At 39.4% G+C, this 14,060-nt stretch overlaps 1 protein-coding gene across 6 annotated transcripts in view; it reads right to left on the bottom strand.

Moving 5' to 3' along the window:
* dclk2a (doublecortin-like kinase 2a) overlaps nt 1-13,680 on the bottom strand; it is a 115,557-nt gene extending 101,877 nt beyond the window's left edge. For all 6 annotated transcript variants that reach the window (XR_002651879.2, XM_022684435.2, XM_022684437.2 and 3 more), the window contains exons 1-2: nt 12,724-13,680; nt 570-910 (exon numbers count right to left, since the gene is read on the bottom strand). Coding sequence is in view for 5 of the 6 variants with exons in the window: in XM_022684435.2 (XP_022540156.2) it covers nt 570-910; nt 12,724-13,120 (738 nt within the window). In the remaining variant the exon portion in view is untranslated. The remainder of the gene's footprint in view (nt 1-569; nt 911-12,723) is intronic.
* Nucleotides 13,681-14,060: the final 380 nt, after the last annotated feature.

Below are 14,060 nucleotides of genomic sequence, written 5' to 3'. Positions count from 1 at the left end.
TTTGACTGCGGCACACATTCACTGTGGCATTGTTTCAATAAGCTTCTGCAATGTCTCAAAATTAATTTCAATCCAGTGTTGCATTAATTTTTCACCAAGATTTCACCAGCAGCATTGATGATGGTGGAGTCTGACCAACCGCTGCACAAAGCAGCTCTTCTCCATCCAGCACATCCCAAAGATTCTCAATGAGGTTAAGGTCTGGACTCTGTGGTGAACTCTCTCTCAATCCATGTGTGAAAATGATGATCTCATGCTCCCTGAACCCTGAACCCTTTCACCATTCCAGCCCCATGAATCCTGACATTGTCTGGTCTATATTCAGTATATTCAGGTAGTCAGCTGACCTCATTCTTTCAGCACATACTCTTGCTGAACCTAAACCTGCAGACCAACTGCAGCATCAACCAACCCCACATCATTTACTTTACTCTAGACAAATGCAAACTACAGTGTGAAAAATGTGAACAAATGCAAAGTACAGTTTGTAAAGTCTGGATAAATTTATATTTAGTGAGCAAATACAACCCAAACTGTACACAGTCTAGTAAACAGTAACCCCCTCCTACCTGCTTTCCCTCCAGAGTGTAGAGTCTCTTGACCACGCCCGAGTCCAGCTTTATGGCGTCGGTGATGTCGGTCAGCACCTGTTCGAAGGAGTGGGCCGTCTTTTTGTTGAGCAGGATTCGGACGGCTTTACGCGGTTTGACGCCGCTGCGGATGACCGTCACCAGCTTGGGCTTGATGAAGTCCTTGTTCTCCCTCTCTCTCAGCTCGTTCTTCAGCGTGGGCAGCGAGGAGAGAGAGCGCGAGGTGCCCGTCTTCACATTCACAGACCAGTTCGGGTTCACATTCTTGGTGTACTCCATTTTCCGGAAGGGTTCATTAGAGGCGCAGACATAGCTCTCACCTACAGGGGGACAAGAACAAAGAGAGAGAAGATGTGTGAGAAACCCTAAACCAGGGTTCAAATTCGTCAAAGTTATTTGAAGTGTAATAGGATGGAGTGCTACAGACTTGTAGCTCTCCAGCCCAGAGGGTTGTTGAACCCAATTGCAGAAAACGTTGATCTCAAAGCAGGCAAACCCAAAAAGAAAGGAAAAAAATAAATAAATAAACACACACTGGTCCTCACACGGGATCAAACCCGTGTCATCAGGGTATCGCTCCAATACATTACCGCTGCCCCAGCTAGTGAATTGGGACACAGCCGGGAAAAACACAGCCTTTTAAGGAGATAGGGAGCCCAAGAACGGGTGAAAAAATTTAAACGGGTGGAAGCTAAAGTCACGCCGAGCATGACAGAGAGAGACAGGGGAGGATTGTAAACAAAAGCTCACCAGAGAAGCATTATACATATAATTTTATTTTTTTTCAATCTCATTCATTATAGTTCAAACAAACTCATCGGCCAGATGTTTCATGCTTGCGCACCTATACATCACCCAGTCCCCCTCCCATTTTTTATCATTTTTCAAATTTCAAAGGGTGAAGTCAGCTAAAACCAGTGGGTTTATGCCCCTTAAACACTAACATTCAAAACCATCTGATTTCAAATGATTGGAATCATTGACAGAGGGTTGGAATCAAAGGATTGTGGTTGGTTCGGGGCTTATGGTTCAATATATCACTGTATATTGCGATACTGCAAGCAATAAGCGAGTGTTTATATCAAATTTTAGGGGAAAAAATGACGTAGTATAGAAACACACATATATATATATCGTAGTATAGAATCATATTTATAAAAGTTGAGTAAAAGAAAAGTTTACTTTGTATCCAATCAGAACAGTGGAAACACAACACTTTATGAACCACTATCTTTACATGGAATCTACTAATTAAAAATCTATATTCTACAATAAATCTATTATCTATATCTAAATTCTTAAGAATTGATACAGTATTGCAAACTAAATATCACAATGTGATACAATTTATATATTTTCCAATATCCCTATACACTAAATATGGTGATAGCGGCAAAAGAACTGATCCTTCATCAGCGTTTACTGTACTTTTAACACTCTTAACCTCCTTTCTGCTTTCTGCTTCCTCCTTTTGCAGAACTTCCTCGCTTTTCCGAATCAAATATCTCCAGGAATCTCAGATGAAAGACTCTTCTTTCAGATGCTGCCAGCAGCTCGGAACTGCGCTAAATACTGTAGCTACAAATCTGCCATCAGAATTTTAACACAGGCTTTTTATCTCACTTCCAGAAGCTTATCAGAAGACTGGAATTTCGTTCACAAAGAGAAATTTCCCAGAGAGCTTCCACTCAGAGAGACTATTAACACAGAGAGCCTCTCGAACGGTTAACTGGAGGAACGATGGAGGCGAGTTGAAGTCGTAAAGTCGCCTCTACGCCACTTCTGTCGTCGCGTACTCTTGCGTTATTGGAAAGTGTCCCAAGTATTCTCTCCGGCATTCCAGAGTAACGGCTCTCAGACTAACATTCCTGTTCCCCGAGGCATCGCTCAGCTCCGCTCAGCCCCGATCACACACTGAGGGTAAATGGAAACCACAAGAAGAACTGAAAGAATGAATGAAGGAGCATTTCCTCTCTTAAACAATGGCTTTCCTCATCTCTCCGTCTCCTCTCCACATGGTTTATAAACACATTAGTTCAGATTTGGCTCAGAAGGAACATGTTTTATAGCTTACAACTCTGGACCCAGTGCAAGAACACTGATTAAACAGTCTCTACAGGATTCTGCAGATAAAACTACACTGAACAAAAATATAAATGCAACACTTTTGGTTTTGGTTTTTCACAATTGTGTCTAAATCTGTGTTAGTGAGCACTTCACATATCAAAGTGCTGATTAGACAGAGTGATTATTACACAGGTGTACCTTGGCCACAATAAAGGGCCACTCTAAAATGTTCCGTTTTACAGTTTTGTGAGAATCTGCAGGACATCAACTTGTCCAACCTATCTGATGTACTTGAAGAAGAATTGAGAAAACAGTGTCATTAAAGCTACATTCATGCTACATTCTCCATTATGGCTTCTATACAAGGAATCAGTGGATGGACACTTGTGCTGGGCGGTATGACAAAACATTTTTTATAGGATTATAGGATTTATAGGATTTTTTAAAGATTCTGATGATTTCACAGGACATCACAGTATTTTTATTTTATATAGGTTTGTGACTTACTGTACTGTTAGGAGTATATATAATATCAAACACTACGACTTTAAATTAAGACTTTGATTACTATTGGGTTTACTTTGTCCCATAAAATTACACATATGAAGGAATCAGACTTGATTATCAGTAAAACAGCTGAAGAATAAACAATAGACCTTAGAAAGAGACATGCCAACAACTTTAACACTGCTTTCTTTTTAAATGGTTCCATAAACACAAAAATTGATCAAATACTCAATGTTTAAGAATTTAAAAGATTTTTAAGTATTTTCAAAAGCTATATTGTACAAGTAAGACATAAGTTTAGTATCAATTCACAATATGTTATTATTGAAGCCATTAGAGGCATTACAGTATTAAAATCACTCACAATACTGTAGCAGTATGTGAAAAATGCAGACAGTTTTTGCAGACAGTTTTAATTACTTTTAAGTTTTTATAGCACTGTTAGATTGCTGGTTTGAATCCCGGTCATGCAGCTTGCCATCAGCTGCCAGAGCCCTGACAGAGCACAATTGACCTTGCTCTCTCTGGGTGGGTACAGTAGATTGTAAATTCCCCTCCGATACACCATATGAACCTGTATACCGCCAGCAGTAATGGATACTAATGCAGTAAGAGAAACAGCTTTACATCCTGCTACAGTTAAGTTTAAGTTACGGGTTAAATCTTTGGTCTTTCAGTCGCATATGTACAAATTTCTCTTAAGAAAACAGCTAAGAGAAAGCCACTCAGTAAAACGACTGCAGACTCAACAGCCCGTTGAACAGTAACAGAGCCGTATGAAGCGAGAGTGATTCTGGTCTCAGGAGCTGCAGCAGTTCGTTGAAGGGAGAGAACACAAGGCGTTGGTGAGTCACGTAGCAGGAATTAGCCATCCTTTATTCACCAGAGAGTACGGAGCAGCAGCGTGTGATTTAATCACGACAGCTTGGTGATTAGACAGCATGAAAAACACTCTTTTTATTTTACACCACAAAAACCAAAACCAGGCCTAGCATTAGCTTCAGATAATCATAGGCCATTCTTCAACCCTGGCATCGAAGATCTACCCTCATACTGTCATTCCATCCAGACACACTTGACACAGGAATACGGGCAAGAACAAGAACCTGAGACACTTTAAGAGGACCAAACTGTGATGTTGTTTAAGATGACTTGAACAGAACATCTCCAGAACATACTGAATGCTCTACTGCTCTAAAAATCAGTATAAGGGACATGAGAGACCACCTCAAAATTTACAAGGCTTACGGGAGGCATGGTATTCCTACAAAGTTCAAACACAGATGACTTAACTCACCTGTTAACCCTCTATTGCAGGGTGTTGTCTTCAGGCAACAAAACACTTTTTTTTTATTATTACGCTGTCTATTATTTTTTGATATGTAAAGAAGCATATTTAAAGGCGTCAGTTAAAGACTATTCTGGCTATGTTGTTTTCATTTACTTTACAAAAAAAGGATTTTAATATCATGCAATTAGATCACACAGGAATCGTGCTGAAACCAGTGGTTTTTTTATTGATATATTTAAGGGGACTCAAAAGATCCCAAAATTATTTTTTTCCTAAACTATATATCATGCTATAGAGAGTTAGCTTCAAGTTTTGATAGCTTTTTTAGATTAACAAATTTTGTTGCACACTGGCCCCAGTTCACTATTTCTACTTTTTCCATGGTGGTTGTTGTGGTATTTCACATCAAATTGCTAAGTTGTTGCTAAGTGAGTGCAAACACAGCTAACAATTTTGCTTAGTTATGTTCATATATCAGTCTGGAAAAGGTTACAAATAGGGCTGCACAGTATTGGAAAAAAAATTACATTGCAAATTCGACTATTCAATGTAAAACAACGCAGGGCCCATGACGTCACCAGCCCCGCCCCCACCCACGAGGTGTCTCACGTCTGGATTGTGTAAGAACTGTTTCAGTGCCGAGCTCTCAAAACCTAATAAAAACAGCAAAACAACAGTAATCGGCCCTTTAATCAGGCATATAAAAATCTGGCTTTTTAAAAGGTAACTAAGAGCATTTTTTCGGGGATTAAAAGCATGAATTCAGCTGTAACTGGAAATATCTGTGCAAAACTGTGCTGGACTGAGGTGCACAGCTTTCAACAAGTGCATTTACAAGCACGTGCCCAACCATGTGAATGGAGGCCATGCAGTTACCTCTTGTTTACCCCTCCATGTTTACTTTAGTTCTCTGAAAATCTGAGTGGTCCAACGGTCTTAAGCACCACTATGATCGAGAGATTGCTGGTTCGAATCCCAGTCATGCAGCTTGCCATCAGCTGCCAGAGCCCTGAGAGAGCACAATTGGCCTTGCTCTCTCTGGGTGGGTACAGTAGATGGTGCTCTTTCCCCTCATCACTCCTAGGGTAATGTGGATCAACACAAGGCTGCATCTGTGAGCTGATGTATCAGAACCGAGTCGCTGCGCTTTCCTCCGAGCGTTAGCGCTGTGATGCTACTCGGCAATGCTGCATCAGCAGCAGTTCAAACAGAGGTGGAGTCTGACTTCACATGTGTCGGAAGAGGCGTGTGCTACTCTTCAACTTCCTGGTGTTGTAGCATCACTAGTGATAAGCTCTACATTATCTCTACATTACAGCTCTCTAGTTCAACCACAGCAGTATAAATAATCTTTAAAGTCAGTGTCAGTGTCTCGTCTAAAGATAATAAAATCTCCATTCTGACTCTATTCTGACTCCCCAGACTGCAGGCTTTATTAAGCGGATAAATTAACAAAAGGCTAATTTAGCTGGTAAGTTCCAGATGGGGTCGGTCATACTGATGAGAACAGTGACACCGAATGCACAGGGGATTGTGGGACATGAAGGCGACATGAAGACAGTCCAGACGTGGGACTCAGGTGCGACATTTCCTCAGACGCTAGTGACCCCGGACCACCCTGTATTAAACAGTCGTTCCTCTGGAGTCCAGCTGAGCCTCCATATTGACTCGTCTTTAAACAACATCAGCTGGGACTCACTGTCACGAGCATGATATACTGTAAATTACCCAATAAATCCTATCAGCGCTAAATTGCTGTCTGTGATTTAATATAGGATTAGATTAGGAGGTCTGCATGGGGGCAAATCTTTAATCCCACCTCCCACCTGCTCCCGGGAGAATTCATCCTTCGCTTCCTCTAAAGATCATAAGCATTTGTCATGTTTCTAGCTCCCACAATCCAACATAACTCACAAAATAATTATCATTTTCTTCTATCTAAAATAATATAACTATATACGTATTGTTCAATATTTACAACAGACTTTAAACTGTGTATTGCCTTTCATACAGCTCTGGACAAAAATAAGAGACCACTTCAGTTTCTGGATCAGTTTCTCTGATTTTGCTATTTATAGGTATAAATTTGAGTAAAATGAAAGTTGTTGTTTTATTCTATAAACTACAGACAACATTTCTTCCAAATTTCAAATAAGAATATTGTCATTTAGAGCATTTATTTGCAGAAAATGAGAAATGGCTGAAATAACAAAAAAAGATGTAGAGCTTTCAGTTTTAAGAGTTCAGAAATCAATATTTGGTGGAATAATAATAATTCAGGTTTTTAATCACAATTTTTATATGCATCTTGGCATCATGTTCTCCTCCACCAGTCTTACACACTGCTTTTGGATAACTTTATGCTGCTTTACTCCTGGTGCAAAAATTCAAGCAGTTCAGCTTAGTTTGATGGTTTGTGATCATCCGTCTTCCTCTTGATTATATTCCAGAGGTTTTCAATTTGGTAAAATCAAAGAAACTCATCATTTTTAATACACATGTTTTATATTGCAAAAAATATATATATATATATTTCCTATCAACAAAGTGTTTAATTTAAAGCATATTGCTTCAAGACACATTTTTGGAAATGCAGAGAAAGCATATTTAATGTGTAATTTCATGAAGTATATTAAATTAAAAATGTACTTTTAGTACTCTTTATCTAATTTGAATCACAACAGCAGTCAACCATTATATACTGTATAATATAACTGCATACCTGGTTGGGCAAGATTACACCATTTCTACAATAAATACACAGAGACTAAACTAACAAATAACAACTGACAACTGATTTAAGCGTTAAGAAACTGCCAATACTTTTTCCATAGTGTAGTTTATACTCTGTTAAAAGTGTAACAGCACTATTATTCTATAGTGTTATCAATAGTTCACTGGCTCCTTAACTATAAATTCATTCATTGTTATTATTTCTGAGACACAATATTATAAAATGTAAGTATCATGAAAGGCCCAAATATGAAAATATTTAAGAAATGCTTCATCTTTAATTTTATGGCATTTGGAAATCAGGTCATCTTTTACTCACTTATCTATTCATCTATTCATACCAAAATATTATATTTAAAATAAAATAATATAAAATATTTTGACCAGTGGCTCCCAAACCCTCGTATGGTGCCATATTTTTCTACAGGCCTCATGGAGTTAGAGAGGGACAGACGGATAGAGAGATAGATAGATAGAGAGATAGAGAGAATGCTGTTTTAGGCGTGATGACCCTTGATGCTCAAAGAGGATTACACAGATCACAGACTAAAACTTGTCAGTAAGATTAACTTATTACTGCGGCTGCAGCTCCACGCTGAGTACTGACTGAAGCTGAAGCCAAACCAAGAAAAAGACAATCACAGATACGACTGAGGCTCGTCTTTAAAGCCTCATTTCTGCTTTCCTGATCAATCAAAAGCTGTCATAGAAAAAAAGCTGATAGAATTATATGAGCAAAAGATTATAATGGCTTTTGTAGTGGATTATAGTGTTTTTTTTCTTTACAATACTATCACTGTTTCTGTCATCAATTGCTTTGGTTTTCCTTGGTCTATATGTTTAACATCTGTTACTTAATACACCAGTGATGACTTTCTTCTTCAGGACATTCTAAACCAGGGGTGTCCAAACTACGGCCCGTAGGCCATTTGTGGCCCATTTCCTTTTTTGGAGCGGCCCGCGAGGTATTTTAGAAATAGAATGAAAGTTGGCCCGCTGTTAAGCAGGTTTTTATAATGTGAGATTCAAAGTTTGAACACTAGGTGTCAGAAACGAGCCAAAGAGTCTAAAAGCGGAGAGGGTGCGCACTTCTAGCGCAGAAAAACGGGGCAAAAAACACTAAAAGACGAGAGGGTGTGCATTTTTAGCGCAGAAAAAACGGGCAAAAGAGTCTAAAAGCGGAAAGAGTGCGCATTTCTAGCGCAAAAAAACAGGGCAAAAAACACTAAAAGACGAGAGGGTGTGCATTTTTAGCTCAGAAAAAACGGGCAAAAGAGTCTAAAAGCGGAGAGGGTGCGCATTCCTAGCGCAGGTAAACAGAGTCTAAAAGTTGCCATAGTTAGGGAGTTTAATATTAAGAAACATCATGAAATTAAACATCAATTTGAAAAATCTTAGTTTACACAACACTGACAAAGATAAAGACAGTAGGTCAAGTAAAATGGTGTGTAAATAAAAGTAATCAGGAAAAAAGTATTATTCAAAGTGGTATATTTCATTATTTACATTACAGAGTCTGTGGCCCGTGACTTCACATATATTTTTCCTTCTGGCCCCCAACAAAAAAAGTTTGGACACCCCTGGTCTACATGTTTAACATCTGTTACTTAATACACCAGTGATGACTTTCTTCTTCAGGACATTCTAAACAGTTGTTCTGGCTATGTGCAATGTTTATGCTACAGTATTATCAATAAAGTCCACTAGAAAGTCAGTGCATGGTTTGTTATTGTTCAGTTACTGCTGTGTTGTTTCTTTCTAATCTCTGGTATCTCAATTATTGATCGAAATAATCCCCACATTACTCGATCATTCAAACGATCAATACTGACAGCCCGCAAATGGCTGTCAATCAATGATTCCAGAAGCACAGAGCTGGCTTCATACAGGACAAAGTGTGGAAGGAAAGCACTCTGTGGACGGAGAGCAGGGCATGCCTCTGGGAAATCATCATTCTGAAAGAGCCGCTTTCACAGCCAATGGACACCCGGCACATCAAAACCTCACCAGCACTTACAGCTGCTCCCTGGCCATGAATCAATGCCATTCAACCAGCTCGGCATAAAGACAGTCATTAGCAGTCAAGGGCTCTGCATTCCAGGGTCATTCCTGAAGGTCTCGCACTCCTGTGTCGTCTAAATCCTGCCTCAGCAGAACTGTACAAACTTACTTTAACAACTGTGTTTAGAACAGAGACACAACATCAGTACAAATGTCTGTAGACACTAAGGGTGAGACGATATATCAATATATCGATATATCATATTGTTTTGATCTGAATGTATCATATCGATACGTGATGTAAAATATCAAACTCTAAAAGTAGGACGATATATCGATATACTGTATTCTTTTGATCCGATTGTATTGCACTGATACTTGACGTCAAATATCAATATTTGTTTTAAACATAGACGCTCTAAAAGACAATATATTAATATATCATATTCTTTCAATCCGATTGTATCGTATTGAAGTGACATCAAATATTAATATTAAAACATAGGCAATCTAAAAGCGACACGATATATCGATATATCACATTGTTTCAACTGAATTGTATCGTTTCAATACGTGACATCAAATATCAATATTAGTATTAAAACATACGCACTCTAAAGTGGGACAATATATCAACATATCACGTATCAAAATATCATTCTTAGAAACATAGGCAATCTAAAAGCAGGACGATATATCAATATATCACTTTGTTTCAATCGAATTGTATTGTTTTGATACATGGTGTCAAATATCAATATTAGTACTGAAACACAGGTGTTTTAAAAGTGAGAAAATGTATCGACATATTATATTGTTTCGATCGGATTTTACTGTTTTAATATGTGACATCAGATATTAATATTAGTATTAAAACATAGGTGTTCTAAAAGTGGGACAATATATTGATATATCATATTTTTTTCGATCCAAATGTAATGCAATGATTTGTGTTGTAAAATATCAATATTAATAATGAAACATTGGTGCTCTAAAAGTGGGACAATAAATCGACATATTATATTCTTATATTCTTATATTCCTATAGGACTCTCTGGAGCAGATAAAGAAACATGAACCTATTGAAACCATGCCTCCTAATGCGAGACGTGGGCTAGAGGGATATAATAAAGCCCCCAGCATTGATCTGTGGAGCAGTAGAACTGTATTTCCTAGAATGACGGAGCTCCATTCAGTAAATTTGGGATGAGTTTGGGAGTTAAGGATAAGGTGGGGTGGCAATTATCAGCATCCTTACCTTACACAGCCAATGGTCTTTGTCCTGTTTATATTATATAAAAATGTATTGAAAATAGTGTTGGGTTTTCTTGGACATAAATGTGTATATAATGCGGCGTTTATGAACTGTAATTTTCTGACTATAAAGCTCACCAGATTATCAAGTGCTCTGTCGATGAATGTCTATTTTCTCGTCTACTTTCATACATAAGGCTCACCAGATTATAAGGCGCATTTTTAGGAGCAACAGTAAGGAACAAGGGTGTCACCATGTTTCCCTTCTAATTGCTGGAGGTGCCTAGGTAAACATTAACGCAGCAGTGCTAACCGAGGTTAGCAGCGTTTAGCGCTAGTAAATGCCGCCTGGTAGCTCTACACTGTAACCCAGGGCGCTATCAGCTAGCAGTTCAGCCCGTTAGCTGGTTTTAACATGGTAAACACGCAGACTACAGTCCAATATACTCGCCTCTGAACGACAAAAGAGCTAGTGCTGCGGTTAGCTGCTAACGCTAATGCTGTTGCTTCAGCCTTAGTGCTGGAGAAACTTTACTGAAACTCCTGTATAACGCTGTACTTCAGCAGACTGGCTTTACTGCTTTTTAATACTTGACTGGTAGAATTCACATATAAGACGCACCAGATTAAAAAGTGCACTGTTGATTTTGGGGGAAATTAAAGGATTTCAAGTGTGCCTTATAGTGAGAAAAATATGTTAATTAAAAACGAATACAATCAGCTTAGAAACAGTGGTCAAAGACACTGTGCATCCCTAATGATATTGAAGACGTTGGCCAGTAAGCATGCTTTGAAGATGTACTGAGTAATGACTCTTATGTAACGACGCACTGCAGACACTGGAGCTCTGCCATGTTTATTCCCACAATCCAAAGAATCGTAATGGAATTCTGGCCTTAGACACGTAAACTTCAGCCCTGAAGTCCTGAAGCTTCCAGAGCTCAGACCTTACAACCATACAAATAAGCAACTAACCAACAATCCAATCCAAAAAGATAAAGTCTTTAAATGAGGCAATAAATAAACAAATCTTAGTGAGCGCATAAGTTAATAATTTAGCTAATTAGTAAATAAAAGAGTGAGATAGCATATGAACAATGAGTGAACAAGAGTTTGAATGTATGAGAAAGTGAACTAGTGAGGGAGCAAATGCGGGAGTAAGTGAACAAGGGATTGCTCCAGTGTGTGAATGAGAGAGTGAGTGAGTGGGTAAATGAATGAGAGTAAACTAGTGCAAAAATGACTAAGTGAGTAAATGAGTAAGTGAACTAGTGAGTGAGTAAGCATTGAGGGTGTAAACCAGAGAGAAAGTAGAATGAAGGATAAAGGAGTGACCTAAGATGTGTATAGCAGTGTTGTAGCCTAATAATAACTTAATAATATGTGAATGAAATAGTGAGTGAGTGAGTAAGTAAGTGAGTGAGTGAAAGAATAAATGAACTCGTATGTAACTTGTAACTGAGTGTATAGTTGAGTTTCCTAGCCTCTTGAGAGAGTGAATGAAAAATAAATTAGTGTGTGAGTGAATGAGTGTGTAATCCAGTGTATGGACAAAAGTGAGTGAGTAAACGAGTGAGTAAAGGAGTGTAAGTGAGTGAACCAGGGAGTAATTTAGCAAGAGAATGAGTGAGTGAACTAGTGAGTGAGTTAGAGAACTAGCGAGGGAACTAGTGAATGAGTAAGAGAACTAGCAAGGGTACTAGTGAGTGAGTTAGAGAACTAGTGAGGGAACTAGTGAGTGAGTAAGAGAACTAGCGAGGGAACTAGTGAGTGAGTAAGAGAACTAGCGAGGGAACTAGTGAGTAAGTAAGAGAACTAGCGAGGGAACTAGTGAGTGAGTAAGAGAACTTGAGAGTAAGTGAGGGAACTAGTGAGTGAACGAGTGAGGGAACTAGTGAGTGAATGGTAAGGGAACTAGGAAGTGAGTGAATGAGCGAACGATGGAACTAGTGGGTGAATGAGTGAGGAAACTAGAAAGTGAGTACATGGACATAATTAGTAAGAAAACTGATAAGTGAATGAGTGAGTAAGGAAACTAGTGAGAAAGGAAACTAATTGAGTAATTGAGTGAGTGTGGAAACTACTGAATGAGGGAACTAGTAAGTGAGTAAGGGAACTAGTGAGTGAGAGAATGAGTAAAGGAACTAGTGAGTGAATGAATGAGTAAGGGAACTAGTGAGTGAGTGAACTTGGGAGTAAGTGAATGAGTTGTGAATGGATGCTCCCTCTCTGAAGAGGTCATCAGAGGTCAGGAGACTCAGCTTCCTCTTTTCTTCTCACCTTCCAGTAAGTCGTCGAGGCTGGTGACCCTCCTGGCCCCGTCTACGGTGTAGATGAAGCGGACTCCCTGCGGCAGGTTCACGTTATCCGACAGCGAGCGCGTGAGCTCCATGAGCAGAGCGTCCAGAGAGCGGAACCGGTCCCCGGACACGGCGTACACCAGGCCCTTAAAGTATCGGTCCCCGTTCCTGTAGAACCTCACCTTCCGGGCCTTCTTCTCGGTGGTGAGGGACTGCAGGGTGCGCGTGCGGTAGAAGCTGCAGTGCGCGCTGTGCGCGGGACTCGGTACTGATCCGTTCCCGCGGGCCACGGCCTGGGACCCTCCGCTGCCCCGCGAGGGCCGGCGGGGCTTCTCACGCTCCTCGAAATGCTCCCACTCTATACTTCTGCTGGACATGATTTATTTCAGCTTAACTGCTCTTTAACTGAAGCTTAGTGATGAAAAGATTCAGTTTACTGAATCGAATATGTGTCAACTAATCGAATATTCGAGTCAACGATTCATTGATTCAAAGAGTCATTTCCTTACTATAGATGCTTGTGATTCAATAACGTTAAATGATTCGAATATCCTGTATCCAAAACCAAAAAGTTCGATTAAATCGATTTAAAAAAATATTTATCTCAAGGATTCTTTCATGAACAGGACATCATTAACGACTCACTCGATTCCTCGATTCCTTTCCACAGTTCCCAGTGATCGTTCCAGTATCACAGTCTAGACCCAGTCAGGCTTCAGTACGAGTCCCAGTAAGCAGCAGACTGGAAACCAGTTTTCCTCCAGAGCTGAATAAACTCCCAGTTCGCCCAGATCCCGGAGTCACATCACCTCCCCGCTGATGCTGGGAGACCCTCCGCTGCGCTGGATATCCCACCAGAGCTCTCCGGCGCTCACACACACTCTCACACACTCTCACACACACACAATCCGAGAGGCAGCGGGGAAATGCGAGCCAGCGCGCGTCTCACTGCAGGAGCGAAAGTCGTGGGTGGGCGGAGCCTCCTTCAAACTCCGCCTCAGCTGAGTTTCTATTGGATTGGACGTCAGTGGGCGGGGCCATGCGATGCATGATACTAAACACGGAGGATTAATGGGCTAAATAAGATAGAAAATGAACTTTTAAGTAAGATATTTATAATAATAATAATAATAATAATAATAATAATAATAATAATAATAATAATAATAATAACATTGTTATTTTAAAGCATATTTTATATAAAAAATGCAGTACTGCTAAACTGCACTACAATACAAAGTCAAATAAAAAATGTATTCACATAAAAACATTAAAAATGCCCAAGATAAGAATAATTTAATAAAAATATAGTAAGTA

Source organism: Astyanax mexicanus, chromosome 7, assembly GCF_023375975.1.
Source record: "Astyanax mexicanus isolate ESR-SI-001 chromosome 7, AstMex3_surface, whole genome shotgun sequence".
Classification (NCBI taxonomy): domain Eukaryota; kingdom Metazoa; phylum Chordata; class Actinopteri; order Characiformes; family Acestrorhamphidae; genus Astyanax; species Astyanax mexicanus.
This window is presented reverse-complemented; position numbering and strand designations above follow the sequence as displayed.